Source organism: Pelobates fuscus, chromosome 4 (assembly GCF_036172605.1).
Source record: "Pelobates fuscus isolate aPelFus1 chromosome 4, aPelFus1.pri, whole genome shotgun sequence".
Classification (NCBI taxonomy): Eukaryota; Metazoa; Chordata; class Amphibia; order Anura; family Pelobatidae; genus Pelobates; species Pelobates fuscus.
Window position 1 is genome coordinate 332,952,431 of NC_086320.1, and position 15,398 is coordinate 332,967,828.

The 15,398-nt window shown below is 35.8% G+C and overlaps 1 protein-coding gene across 1 annotated transcript in view; it reads left to right on the forward strand.

Annotated features, from left to right (window-relative positions):
* Window positions 1-388: 388 nt before the first annotated feature.
* The window catches only part of THSD7A (thrombospondin type 1 domain containing 7A), a 279,525-nt gene continuing 264,515 nt past the window's right edge, over window positions 389-15,398 (forward strand). Inside the window, exon 1 of the mRNA XM_063452416.1 lies at window positions 389-773. Within this exon, the coding sequence (XP_063308486.1) occupies window positions 632-773 (142 nt within the window). The 5' untranslated portion in view covers window positions 389-631. The remainder of the gene's footprint in view (window positions 774-15,398) is intronic.

Consider the following 15,398-nt stretch of genomic DNA (forward strand, 5'->3'; position numbering starts at 1 on the left):
ACTTTTATAATTGTGCTACTATAAAAACAGTCTTTGTAAATGGAAAGTGTATATAATTACATTAAATGGTTTAATACCACTTGAATTAGTAATTCTGCACTGATAATGCTTTTCTTTTATTTCAATGCATTGTGTTAGACGAGAGGCATCTGGGGTCTTCAATTATATGCAACTGAGGTTGGGTGTTTTTTTTTTTTTCCCTTCTTCCTTTTCGCTGAGAAATTCTCTCTCTTTTTTTTTTCTCTCTTGTTTCCTCCAGCTGGTGCAATTCATTGCTACTACCTCCCAGCCCAAGATAACCTGCTCAGTCAGCTCTAGCCCCCTGTGGACAGCTGCCTCTCTTTTAGCTGATGGAAAACTGCCACTAGCCAGCCAGTGAATGGGAAGAGAGATCTGCAGCATCCTCAATACATGCACAAGCAGCATCAGCTCAAGCAGGAGCCCTGGGCTCTATTGTTCGTCTGTGTCAAATGCTTTTTCCTTGTCGATTGGCATGCACAATAGCTGGAAAGAGGTTTCTGTTCCCTATTACTTAGAAAGGAAAACAGAGGACGGAAACACTATTTGAAGTGGGCTATTCATCGTGTTCTAACGTTACAACAACCTAACATATCTCTGCCTTTCTGAAGGCATGGGGCAGGCAGAGAGACGTGTGTGGTTGTCTGGTGCTGCTACTCGGTACCTTGGAGTGATTGTGGTTGTTCTTGCTGGGATATGGAGAGCTGATTCACAGGCTGAAGCAGAGAGCAAAACTATATACGTATGGAAGACAGGTAAGCCAAATGAGCTTCTAGAATTTATGAGCATTTTTTTGATCACGTAAACAGATACAGAAAAGAAAATGCTTGCACGGTGGTTTATCTGTGAACAGATATAATTGCAGATTTATAATGAACGTTATTTGGAATTCTATAGAAGAGAAAAAGGCGACATATATTTGTGTACATATACTATAAAACAGTTACATGGAATGAGAATTGTATCATCTTCATTATACAAAGACATGCTTAAACCCAATGTAGCATGATACACGTTAACGCAAAGGTGCATTGTCAAAAATTTACAAGGTTATGCAATCCAAGGGTCACAGGCAAAGCTATAATGTTGCTATAGCTTTCATGAGCAATTTCAGTTTTATTGGATTATTTTTGGAACATGCACATCAACATTCAGCTACCGTGTTTTAAAGGGGTTGACCCTTATAATGAAAGATTTGGTAGATTCATAAAACTTTACAGTTGACCTGATTTGTTACGGTTGATAACAATGAACACATTAGTAGTGACATACATTGGAAAAATGAGAATGCTCATTTGTAGGAGCATAATTCCACAGTGGAGGAGGCATGAATAGAATCTAAGGAGCATTGGAAGTACAATTTGATATAATTGTTTATGTGATTTAATGATAAAATTGTATAGTAGACTAGGGTTTTTAAAATTCGACCTTTTAACTGTAGTTGCACAAATGTTCCCATCATTCTCTACCAGCCTTTGGACTTTGGGTGGCCATGCATTATGGGATTATAATCCAAAACAGCTTGAAGGCAGCCTTGTTGTAAACCAATTACTATATTTAGTCAGAGAAATAAAAAAAATAAAAACTTTGTGTAGTGAAGGATAGGTTGATTGTGAAGCTACGAGGCATTAATGAAGGATTATGTTTTACAACGTCATAGATTATCAGAGTTAGTTGACAAGTCACCAATGAATTATTTATTTATTGTCTACTTCCTGTTATTGTACCACCTGGAATGAATTGAAGAGTGTTCGATCATCTCATGAACTCAAAGTTCTAGAAGAGAACAAAGTGGATTTTTTTCTTTTTCTTAATCTATAAAATTTAAAGAACACCAAATCTTGTAATGATGCTAACTTCTACTGGCTCTATGCCATGAAGACAGATCCATTTACAATTACACTGATGTCCTGATTTTTTTTAAGAGCCTGCTGCATATGCAGAAACTCAAAGGAGAAATTAAAGGGAAATCCGTTAAACCTAAGAAAGCACTGTCCACCGATTTATGCCAGGATAAAACTCACCATACCTTCTACCATCTGGCTCTGAGAGGGTGAATGATAAAGGCTGTGAGAAGGTGAATTCTCTGTGTTCTACTGGCATTTCCATTGTTTTTAAGAGGTTTTAGTGGTTTGTTTAGTGCGTGCTTCCAGAAATCCCAAGGAACAATATACAGTGTGCTATTACTACTTCCTTTCTTGTCGGAAGGAAATTACAATTCTTTAGCAATTGTACATAAATACAGAGCAGCCTTTTGGCAGTGTCTAAACATATTGTCATTGTTATTGTACATTAAATAACCCCTGCTAATTCTCAGTCAACAGATTTACTGTGGGTGCTTTGCATAGTATAAAAAAAAATAATAATAATATTTAAACTCTTTCTGTACCTTTTATTATATATTTTGTACCTTTTTCTACTTATTCTTTATACAAGTATGTACGTATCAGTCCATCCATCCATCCATCCATCCATCCATCCAGCTGTTTTACTGCATGCCTTCATGTCTGTCTGTCTGTCTATCTATTCATGCATAGCAGAGACAGCTAAGCTTTACTCAATTAGATTAGCATCTCACTCATAGCCTAACTTATCACTGTAATGGAAGGAACCCATTCTTTCATTTGTCTTAACACAGTTGCCTGGAGGATCCAGACTTGTTTCATATCCATCTGATGTGATTCCACTTATGAAACGGATATGTGAATTAAGTAATAGCTAGGAAATAGTGCATCTGTATTTAATAATGGACTGCACATGGAAAGGATTCAATTCTAAAATGCACAATAAAATATACAGTTCTTACCTTTAACCCTTATATATATTCATCCACAGGAGATTTTTTTTGGGGGGGGAGGGGGGGGGGTTGTTTTAATACCTCTTGAGATTGAGCATTAGTCCATTATCACTCACTCACTCACTTACTCTCTACTTTCCACTCTGAATTAAATCAGTCCTCTTTACATCAAGGAGATAGCATGCTTACAAATGTTCATTCTCACGTCCCAAATCTGATTGACATTTACAAGCACATTTATATTGATCGGTTTACCTTTTTTATTGCTATATATTGAGATTACTATGTTTTACGGTGTACTTTAGATTTCATTGTTTCTATATATGCACATATATATATATATATATATATATATATATATATATGTAGGCAGAAAATGTACACTTTAAAGTAAACCTATGCATACATGCAATATGGGCTGAATATTTTATAAGCTAAATTTTAGATTTACAGCAAACACAAATTAAGTTTTTTCTGTTAGGATGTGAATCAGAATTTTAAACCCCTGGCTAGCCATCTCCTATAACCGTAAAAGCTATAAATAGCTAAGTGCTTGCTGGCCCACTTAAAAAGGCAGTGGTACCTTCATATGTCTTGGGTAACAATGGACCAGAGTAAACCAGTGATTAGCAAATGCACAGCCTCACAGCAAGAGATTCATGAAGCTTTACATAGAACGCTAGAACTATACAAATTCAAGATATTTTTTTTCAAATGCTACAATATTTGCAAATATAGCTAGATATTTGCATTTTTTTTTTTTTTATAAACCGCAAAATATTATCATTGTTTGATTGAACTAGAAAGGAATTTGTTAGTGTTTGGGATGTCTTAGTTCTGTCCATATCTTAATCCCTCTTATTGTTCTTTAGTTTAATGCACCTAGTGTGCAAGACGCAAAACAATTACATTTTCTTTGTTTTCACAGAAAATACTGGACAGCAGATCTATAACCACCTGCCACTGTTTAATCAGTTTAGAAGGTGGAGTGACCCACTCCAAATACCCCTCTGAATGTGCTTCTTTGGGTTATGATCTCTGAGCCTATTTAGCTTTAGGGGTCACTATGAAAATTCGTAATGGAGCTCTAAAAGTCACACTGTAGACGACTGTGATTCATATTCATTTTTAAAAACCTTTAGCCAGGCAAGGTGTGTGATGCATGATTTTTATTAGTTCTTTCTGTGCATATAATAAAAATCACTGGAATGCTTTTGTTTAAGGGCAAACTGAATTTGAACACCTAGGAGAACAATTTGTCTGTATCTCCATTCATCCATCCATCCATCAATCATTATTTTATGAAACAGTGGAGAGCTTTATCGAAGTGTTCTCTTTTAAAACGTGAGGCAAAAAGGGGATGGGTCACTAATGGCATGTTCCTGATGAATCCACTGGTTTCCATGGTGATAGCCTCACTTTTTTGTTTTGTAGACCACATTTTAGAACAGACCACTTTTTATCATGGCAGCTGCCTTGTCCTTATACCCTCCATTCAGTTTAAGGGCTTTTCTTATGCTGATTATGTGGCCATTGAAGTTTAACTTGGGTGGGAAACACATGTATAAGGATGCATGCATGCTACTAGTACTTGCTACTGTCCAAGTCCCACCTTCTGACCGTAATGCTGTAAACAAATAGTGTGGAACCCAAAAGGATCTGCTGTTTTTGCTTGCCCATCTCCCAAGTTCTCAAATCCTTCCACCAATGGCTTTCCCAGTTTTAAAGAATATTCATCCATTTATTTTGCTCAAGAACAGGATTTATGAAATAGTACATATTTGTTTACTAAAAGATCTACATTCATGGGAGACATGTTCACATATGGTGGTCTTGCCCTAAAGTACAAATATTCTTGCAACGCATTTTGAGGCTGCGATTCAGTCTCTTCCTCAGCTTCTTTTAGATTGGCTAACAGAAATTGCATAAAAAGATAACCCTAGCCACCAAGAGAGCCTGGTCTTCCCTTCCCATTATTTTATGAAGTGTGGGCCCTTTGGAGGTTTACAAAGTAGTTTATTTAACTTATATGTATGAAACTCTTTTTTTACTTTGCAGCAGGGTATTCCACCATCCCTTCTTCCTTCCTTTCCTCTTGTCCTTCCTCTATTTATCTTTCTCATGGTTACTTTAATTATTAAAGGGACACGATAGTCACCTGAACAACTTTAGCTTAATGAAGCAGTTTTGGTGTATAGAACATGCCCCTGCAGCCTCACTGCTCAATCCTCTGCCATTTAGGAGTTAAATCCCTTTATTTATGAACCCTAGTCACACCTCCCTGCATGTGACTTGCACAGCCTTCCATAATCACTTCCTGTAAAGAGAGCCCTATTTAGGCTTTCTTTATTTCAAGTTCTGTTTAATTAAGATTTTCTTATCCCCTGCTATGTTAATAGCTTGCTAGACCCTGCAAGAGCCTCCTGTATGTGATTAAAGTTCAATTTAGAGATTGAGATACAATTATTTAAGTTAATTACATCTGTTTGAAAGTGAAACCAGTTTTTTTTTTTTTTCATACAGGCTCTGTCAATCATAGCCAGGGGAGGTGTGGCTAGGGCTGCATAAACAGAAACAAAGTGATTTAACTCCTAAATGACAGTGAATTGAGCAGTGATATTGCAAGGGAATGATCTATACAATAAAACTGCTTTATTTAGCTAAAGTAATTTAGGTGACCATAGTGTTGCTTTAAAATTTTTCCTATTGTAATCAGTAGAAGTTATATCTTAAAATGTGTCAAGTTGCAAATTTTTTGCATTAGCGTAAAACTCACCTCACTTAAGGAATTTAAGAAAAAACAAATCAATATTTAAACACTTGCCTTTCACTCACAATCATGAAACCAAAACACAAAACAGAAGAATCCATTTTAAGTAAGGATATATAAAAGCTTGATCATGTCAGAAAACAACCTCATTCCATATATTTTTTGTATATTTCTACATATGGACATTGGACTGTACATATGCAGATAACTATTGCTGGGCGCGCTGTGGATAAAGTGTGAACTGGTGGCTTTATTTATACCGGTGACACCACCATTAAATGATTGATGAAAGCCAAGGGGCATTCATTTTTGTAATGCCATGCAGAGCTCCTACACTTTTGGGCTCCTAATCAAATTTGTCAAGCCTGGGGCACTGTGTGATTAAATGGAAATTAAGGCTGTCACTTTAAGAGTCGCAGTTGTAACCTTTTCTGAGGTTATACCTTCAATGAAGTATTGCTGACATATTTAAAAAAAATGAAATGTTAGGCCCGGTCAATTGCCTTTTCTTTTGTTGTATTAAAGCAGAAGTGATAAGACCCACTCGATATCCAGTTGCAAAGGCTTGATAAATAAAAGAGATAGCATTCAGTGCTGTTTAAATTGGTTGTTTTGTGAGGATTTTTTTCCAGGTCATTTCTGATTGAATTATCTATTAAGATATAATTAACTGCATCCCCTGATACAGAACACTACCCTGTGTTCAACTACCAATATGTGTCTTTTTTTTATTTTTATAAAACAATAAAAACAGTAGGATAGTGGTACAGGATGTGATATTTCTGATAAAATGCACATTTACAGTACTTTTATATGCACCGCACGATATCTTTAGGCAGGGATCATTCTAGTTGGAGCTGCATTGAAGCTCCATAAAAGTGTGAGTGCACATTTTTATCTTATTTATACCATCAATAGTTTTAATATGCTACACTATCATTTCTTCTTGTTCTTCTTCCTTGTCATTGCATATATCCAAATAAGAACTATTTAGGCATTGCACCTACCCCATGTTTTATCTGGTACTTTCATATAGTTATGCTTTTTATGCTTTAATCTAGCACAGAATTGGCTACCCAATTGGCAACGAGCTCAAGAGATGATTAGTAACTAATTTCTAGATTTAGGGTTGAATAGATACCCTACCTTGTCCTTGATAGTTTTATGGACGACAGTCAGATGATCACATTGTCAAAAAGGGCAGAACCCACGCACAGCAGAGATTTTTTTTCCCCAATGCCCAAATAATGGAAAATGAATTAAACTCTCAAACACAAGACAACATTGAGTCCCAATTGACTTCAGTTTGTTTTTCTTTTCAACTGAAAGTAATGAAGACAAGATACAACATTCTGATTAACATGTAATTACAATAATATAATCGTAATCTTGTTGAAGTCAAACTGATGGAATGGGGGAAGGGGTTTGATAAAAAATGTCCCTGTACTTTGGAGAGACTCAATTAGCTCTCTAGTCATCGGGCTTTGGGAAATATATTTATTTCTGTAAATTTTACTTAAATTCTCATCTTTTTAAAGAATATTTTTCTGGACTAAATAATGAGAACTCAAATGAATTAATATAAATTTTCCCAATTAAAAAAGTATTTATGGATATATGGTTTTATATTAAATGGGGATTGTCTAATTTTTTTCATTAGGTTCACACTAAAGAAGAATAACTCAGTTATATACAGCAATTGTGGAATCGTTTGCCCAAAATCTTTTAAGACTTTCAGATAGGAGAATCTTAGTGCAATTGTGATCTGAAAACTTTAATATAAAATGTTAGAACTATAAAGTGGTAAATCACTGAAAATTCAAGTGAGATTGTCTAGATTAAGTTGAATTTTGTGGTAGTTTTCCGCTACACTGGTCAGACATCATGAGTAATTGTTAGACAGTGACTTTCCAGCTTGTGTAATACCAAGTATACCCTGCAGGTATATCTCTATTTTTGGCCTCAGAGATCTTTCTTCATTTTGTTCAAAATACCTTCTTTGATGTCCGTTCCGCAAACATAATCATTAAAATAATTTAAGTCCATGTTAAACATACATGTAAGAAAAATTCTAAAGTTTTTAAGATTTTTGTATATTTAGATTGCATTGTAGAGTTTAGTGGCATGATTATTTGCCTCAATAATATAAAGCCTGCTGTTAAAGGAACACTGTAGCATTAGGAATACAAATCTATATTCCAAGGATATAGTGACCCTGTGCCTCCGCGCACCCCTTACCCCCCCCCCCCCCATCCAGTGATTAAATGGATAACACTTTTTCTTTTTTTTTTACTTACCGGTTTCCAGCACCAATGTCTCTGGGTGCAGGATCAGACTCATCCTCTTGTGATATCACACCAATGGGGCATGAGCTGTGAGTGCCTCGCACACATTAAAGTGTCCACATAGGAAATCTCAGAATCAATTCTTTTCTACGGGGAATTTGAAGATGCTGGATATCCTAATGCAAAGCATGAGGACGTCCAACATCGGTTCACGTTTCAACTCCAGGAGAATACAGGAAGTGCCTCCAGTGGCTGTCTGGAAGACAGCTTGTTGTCGTCTTAACCCTGTAATGTAAACATTGTAGTTTCTCTGAAAGTGAAATGTTTTACATTGAACGGTAAAGAGGACAGGGACGTTGGCACTAGACCACTTCAATGAGATGAAGTGGTCTGGGTGCCTATATTGTCCCTTTAACAATTGGTAATAAATCACACATCATGGCACTTGGCAGCATAACAAGAGAACGTAATATGCACAATCATTTTTGATCCCCACTTACACATAAATAAATGTGTGCTTGTTACCATATTCATATTTTATGCTTATGTGCATACTATACTGTGTTTTAATGGCTACAAACCTCTGTTCTGGTAGTGTGGATAATGTCTACATCTGTTTTTATATATTCTATAGAAACACTCATTTAAATGATGACAGTAGTATATTTAACCTTGGAAAACCTCTGCAGCCTAATGAGAAAGTTCTAAGTGATAGTGTGAGATGATGTTGTTATGCTGGTAGTGAATGTTAGACTCAATGCGTTTTTACTAATGGAAGGTAAGGTTTGATAATGTTGTCTAGTGTGTTCCTATAATGCTATTATCCCCATTTCCAGCTCTCGATGAAGGCTAACTATATTGTGCACATACAGTGTATTGGCACAAAGCATGTAAAATACATAATGGGGAAGCAACTACAAACATACCTACAGCCTTTTTGAGGGGAGTGAACTCAATAATAAAAGTAATAAACTAGTTTTATAATGACTACTGTTCTTGCCTTATTCAAGACAAAAAGTCAAGTCTCAAATATTTGTGGCATGCCTTTCTCACACCTGTGTATTACTGGTGATTTATTATTAATGATACGTTTTATTAATAAACATTTTAGAAAAAAATGTCAATTGCCAAATAGCTTCGAAAGGAAATTGCAAACATTTTTTATGAATACAATTCACACATGTTTTTTTAACTGCTTTTATGAGCATATTCAATGTTTTTGGTTTCCAAAGACACGTGTGTTGGGTTCTTGTATATATATCATGTTTTTGAAATAATGTGTTTATCACAACAATGTAACGCTGTTCAGTCTAGATAGAGATTCTGCTGTAGTCATTAATTAAAACGTTTATTACAATTGCAATTCCAAGTTTAAAGGAATACTAACAAACACCACCACTAAAACACACTGGTTATGGTGCCATCAATGCCCTGGTGTCCACCCCCCCATTGTAAGGAAAGGAAGGTCTTTATATTGGCTTGACGTCTAAAGTGGGGTCTGCTGGGCACTATCTCAATGCCTCCACTACTGCATCGTAAGAGCTGGATGCTCTCTTCATTGTGATAAGCCCAACAGTGAAGTGCTAAGCTCAATGGCTTTACATGATCAGCGGATGCTCTCAAACTAAGTAATAGCCCTGCATTGCAGGACCTAGCTCAGGATAGTTAATGGAAGCTCCTGAGCAAAGGCTACCAGCTCTCATGGAGATGTAAATGATGTGGGGAGCATTGGCTGTAGACCAAAGATAAGACGTCAAACCATCCTAAAGTGATTTGACCCTCTTAAAGGGGCACCTTGGCGCTGCTAGCACTAAACTATTAAAGTGTACTGTAGTGGTTATGGTGCTTGGGATGCTCTTTTAAAAGCAGACAAGGATAGAATGTTTCTTAACTAAATCATCACATTCAAGTAGGAATACATATTTCATATTGGCTCTCCAAAAACAACAGATTAATGCCTATTCATGTGCTCGAGCAGAAAAGGGAAAGATGGGGCATTTAACCCAATCCCCTTGTTTTATCTGGTAAGTCAATGTTGTTGACTATTTGCAAGAGATCATATCTATTTTAGTGTTCTATTCCATTATGTATTTTATGGAAGCACATAAATAAGCAACGGTATTCAAATAGAAAATTACCAGCTAAAACAAAGGAGGCTGGCAAAATTGAAGTGGTCTCTCCAACCCTTCTGAGGGGGGGACCTTCCTATGTGAAAACTGAATTCTGGGCTGCCAATGTCATGTGTGCTCGGGGTGCAGCTAGCTCCGACACACAGGTGCAAATAATTTAGTATGTGCAGTGTTTCAAGCTTAAACATCACACATACTGACTCCTACTACCATGACCACTTCTAATCACTGAAGTGGTCATGGTAGTTGGACTAACCCTTTCATGGTAATATTAATTATTAAAAACCTCTGTAATAGAGTTCTGTGCTGTCTTTTTAGTTGCCTATAAGACCATCACAGACGATAGTTAAGAAGAAAGGCATGTGTGACAAATCTAAACCCTAAATAACTTGTAAAAATATTACTATTTGAATAATTTACTGATTGATAATTATTTCCTATTATTACCCGCCAGGCTTCAGCTCCTGTTGACAATGTAGTTTACAAATTGACTGTGAGGCCAAGCCAATATACCATTTTTACCGATGGTCAACCCAAAATAGAGACTCTGTGCTAATTTAATGGGCCCCCGCTGGTTAGGACAGGCACAATGGATTTTTTAGGCCCCAGGCAACTGCTCGCAACTAATAACTTAGTGTGACAGCTTTAACCTCCCCATTACAGCAGAAACCACGTTGACACTAAAGGATTCTTAAAAAAATATATTTTTCTTGAATTTATTTTATTATACATTATTTTACAGTGAACAAAATAAACCGTTTTGCTAGTTTTACAATTGGAAAACTACTGATATAGAAGGTATCTTTCCAAATTTATTGTTGAGCTAGATCATTTGTTGAGAGACTTTTTAATTTTGATGCATTTCAGCTGACAGATTAAATTTAAAAGGTAATCACAAGAATTGCCTCTCAGTTAAAAAAATATACACATTCAATGCATGACACGTCTTAATTATATCACACCCTATTTATATCAAAGTACAGAAGTGATTTATTGCATTTTGGGCAATATGAAATAAATCAAATTAAAATTCAAAATAATTAACAATAAAATGGTTGTTTAAATTATGATTAAAATATTTTGTATCAAAATTATCTTCAAAAATATATTTTTGGGAGATAAATTGTGAAAAACAATATTTATTTTATTAAAATGTTATTTATTGTCCACACTAATGTGGATACCACGCCATATCAGACCAAAATATAGAGACATGCTGCCAACAACCAGGTTAACTCTATCCATATGGGACACACACAAAACCAAAATGGGGCCCATACCACACCCGTCACCAACTATGAAACTACAAGCTCTTATGACACTCATACCACAATTTAAGGCAAAAGAATGGGCTACCCATAGCATTACTTCCTTACACCATATAATGGACAACAATAAACTAATCCCCTTTGAGCATCTACAAACGATATATAAAGCACCAAACACACTAAACTTCATGTACATGCAAATACAGTCATGGTTCCGCAAACACCATCTCCAAAACACCTTACCTAGGCAAGATTGGCAACTATCACTCATTGAACAATTATGTCTACAAAGCAAACGACCCACCAAACTTATTTCCCAACTGTACCACACAATTATCCAAAAACTCCACACTGCAAAACCTTCCTTCATATCAGCTTGGGAATCAGATTTCCAAAAGCACTTGGACGAGTCCCAGTGGACCCGCATATTCACGGCAAATAAAAACTTAACACTATGCACCACACATGTAGAGTTGTCTAGGAAGCTGCTTTACTGCTGCCACCTCGTCCCAACCAAACTAAAACACATCAACCCCCAAACATCAGGTAAATTCTGGAAATGTAACGAACACCCAGGCACGGTTTACCACATATGGTGGACATGCTCAAAAATAACACCATTCTGGGCAGAAATCACAAAGTTAATTGCAGACACCTCAAAAGTGATAATGCCTCCACAACCTGAACAATATCTACTACAATTGCTCCCTCTAAAAGCAACAAAAACCCCAAAATACCTGATATATCACATACTAATAGCGGCTTTACAGACGATCGGCAGGAACTGGCTGTCGCCACATACCCCAAAATTGGCAGCTTGTGTCCAAACCATAGAATCCTCTAAAAGATATGAAACCATGGCCAGGAAAACAACTCTCCCACGGAAGTTTTGGGTAGAAGCATGGAAGCTGTGGGACGACTACAAGATAAAAAAACAACCTCACTTAACACAGATTGTAACTGGACCGAATAGTTAACCATTTACCAGAGAAGCACAATGATAAAGTGCAAACTGGCTCGACCACTACCCCCTCCCCCCCCACACCTACCCCATCACCCCTGTTATATTATGCCCAAAAAGTACAGAGTGCAGAGGATCACTAACCTAAGCAACTAATATAAACAATGGATCTCAAAAATAGAAATGTTTAAATAATCAAATGACTGTAAGAACACAAATAAAGACTACTCAATATGAATGTACGTAACATTGTATGTAACACTATGTAACAACATAAAAAAGATGGAATATGTGAATATACTGTAACTCGGTACCACCAAAAAAAGCAAAAAATATCTAAATGTTATTTATTGTAATGTTATATCATTTTCTCAGATCTATAGATTTATTTTTTGCAGTAGATTTTTTCAATTCCCAATTAAAATGTAATGGGTGAACTAAACAAATGGTAATGTAAACCCCTTGCAATGTTCAATAGTGTCCACTTGACACGTTACTTTAATATTTTAATTTACTATCTTGAATATCTCCATGACTGGTTTTGGCAATCTCTGACTTCTCACAGGTGTGACCAATTAAACATTGGAATGATATTTCAAGGTGCATATTATATGGTCATTAGTTATTGGACTTCTATAGTAATGAGTGATTTGTATGTCAAATCACTGGACTAATGGAGTCTTATATGTGCTTTCCTATAAAGGTAGGTGATGCAGGGCTTAGTCAGATTCGGCAGTCCTCATAAAGTAATTTGTCTTGAAAGGTGACTTGGATCAAAGAGTCATCTCGAAGAACACTTTCTGAATAACTTATGCTAAATTCCCTATCATCCAGTTATGCCTACTGTAATATGCAAGCACTGTTTTATAAATCTTCATGTATAACTATAAAATAGGCCAAATAAACCTGTTTTATTTCTATCTATTTATATTTACGTAGCAGAGTCATAAATTGCTGACCAAGAGTAAAATATTAACATATAACAATTAATTAATATATTTTTTTCTGCAAATGTTTAATAATGTAAACACTACCAATAACAATGTAAACATTACCAATACAACCAATTTTTCAGATATTTTTATTTTTTTTTAACAAGAAGCTATGATTATTAGGCAATTTGTTTTTGAATGAGAAGAAATGTTGACCTAATTAATGTGACTGATCATTAAACTGGGGTAGAAAAACATCACTCTTCCTATGGTTTACTTGTTTTTTTTTTTACTTGATTACAGAAACACAGAATTGTACAGTTTAAATAAAAATGTACTGCCTGATTTAATAATTATTTTACTGTGCTTATTGTTTTTAGGGGATATTAGTAGTTAAAAAAATAAAAAAACACCACCATTTATACTAAGAGTTTTCATTTTCATGTACAATGTCACTTTCAATTTAGAGAACACTACAGCAGGGAGTGAGTTTTACCTTTATTGAATCATCACCATTAAGAAGATGAACATATTTCTAGCTACTTCTAAATCTTTCCTAAGCAAACAACAAAAATAGGATATGGCAATGCTTTTGTGTTCTGTTAAAAATTTATGTTTTTCAAATCTGTGCTACTGTAGTAAATAAGACTGATGAAGTATTATAGAGCTCTTTCAGATTGTCTATCTATCAGTCTGTCTGTCTGTCTGTCTACTTTTCTATCTATACAGTGCATTCAGAAAGTATTCAGACCCCTTAATTTTTTACATTTGTCTGTGTTGCAGCTATATGCTACAGTTGTTTACTTTGTTTTTCACATCAATCTACACTCAATGCCCCATAATGACAAAGCAAAAGACAGATTATTGAACACTTTGCAAAACTAGAAGGAAAAAAAACTGAATTATCATATTGACATGAGTATTCTGAAACTTTGCTATGTCAATTGAAATTTAGCTGAAATGCATTATTTCTCTGGATTATATTTGAGATGTTTCTACACTTTGATTGGAGTCCACCCGTGGCAAATTCAATTGGTTGGACATTATTTGGAAAGCAACACATCTGTCTATATAAGGTCTCATACAGGTGTAAATGCATATCACAGTAAAAACAAAGTCATGAGTCATGGGAACTGCCTGCAGAGGGCTGTTATGAGGCACTTATTTGGGGAAGGCTACTTAACATTTAGGATACATTGAAGGTTCCCAAGAGCACAGTGGCCATCATAATCCTTTAATGGCTGAAGTTTGGAATAACCTAGACACTTCCTAGAACTGGCATCCTCTCCAAACTGAGCAATTGGGGTAGAAGGGCCTTGGTAACTGGTAAGGAAAGTGACCAAGAACCTTATGGTCACTCTGGGTGTGCACCAGAGAACACATGTGGAGATAGGAGAAACTTGTTGAAGGACATCCATTGCTACAACACTCCACTGATCTGGCCGGTATTGTAGTCTGGCCAGATGGAAGCCTATCCTCACTGCAATACACTAGAGAGCCTGCTGAGGGACAAAGCCTGACTGAGTGTCAACTCTAGTAATGTCCTTGAGTGGCTTAAGAGGAGCCTTGACTTGAGCAAAATTGAGTATCCCTGGAGAGACCTGAAAATGGCTGCTCATCAATCGTGCGCTTTTAATCTGACAGAACTTGAGAAGATCTACAGAGCTGAATGGCAGAAACCAAAGATACCCAGGTGTGCAGAACTTGTTGCATCATACCTAAAAAGACTCGAGGCTGTAATCACTGCCAAAGGTGCTTTAACAAAGTACAAAGTTAAGAGTCTGAATACTTATGTCAATGTGACATTTCCGGTTTTGGTTTCTGTTTAAAACATTTGCAATGGTATCAAAAATCTGTTTTTTACTTTGTAGTGTTGATTGATATGAATTTTTTTTTTAAACAATTGCATCACATGACTGAAACAATTAAAACATGAAAAAAGTGTATTTGTACTATAACTATAAGACTCAAACACTAATAAAAGAAGTACATTACTCCTATAATAATTTCAATAGCTCTTGTTTTCCAAATGAGTGAAACGTGATATATGTACCATGTTTATGTCATTGAGAGATGGGTGAAGGCTAGGCTAATCATACAACCTGCTAAATCTGAAAGGGTAGCTATGCAGATTTCATTAGCTTTAAACTGTAATGCCTTTTATAATTGGGTGGATTATAGTTGTAACATTTTTACGGTGTGTAAGAATTTTCCATAATTTGATCTTTTTCACTGAAT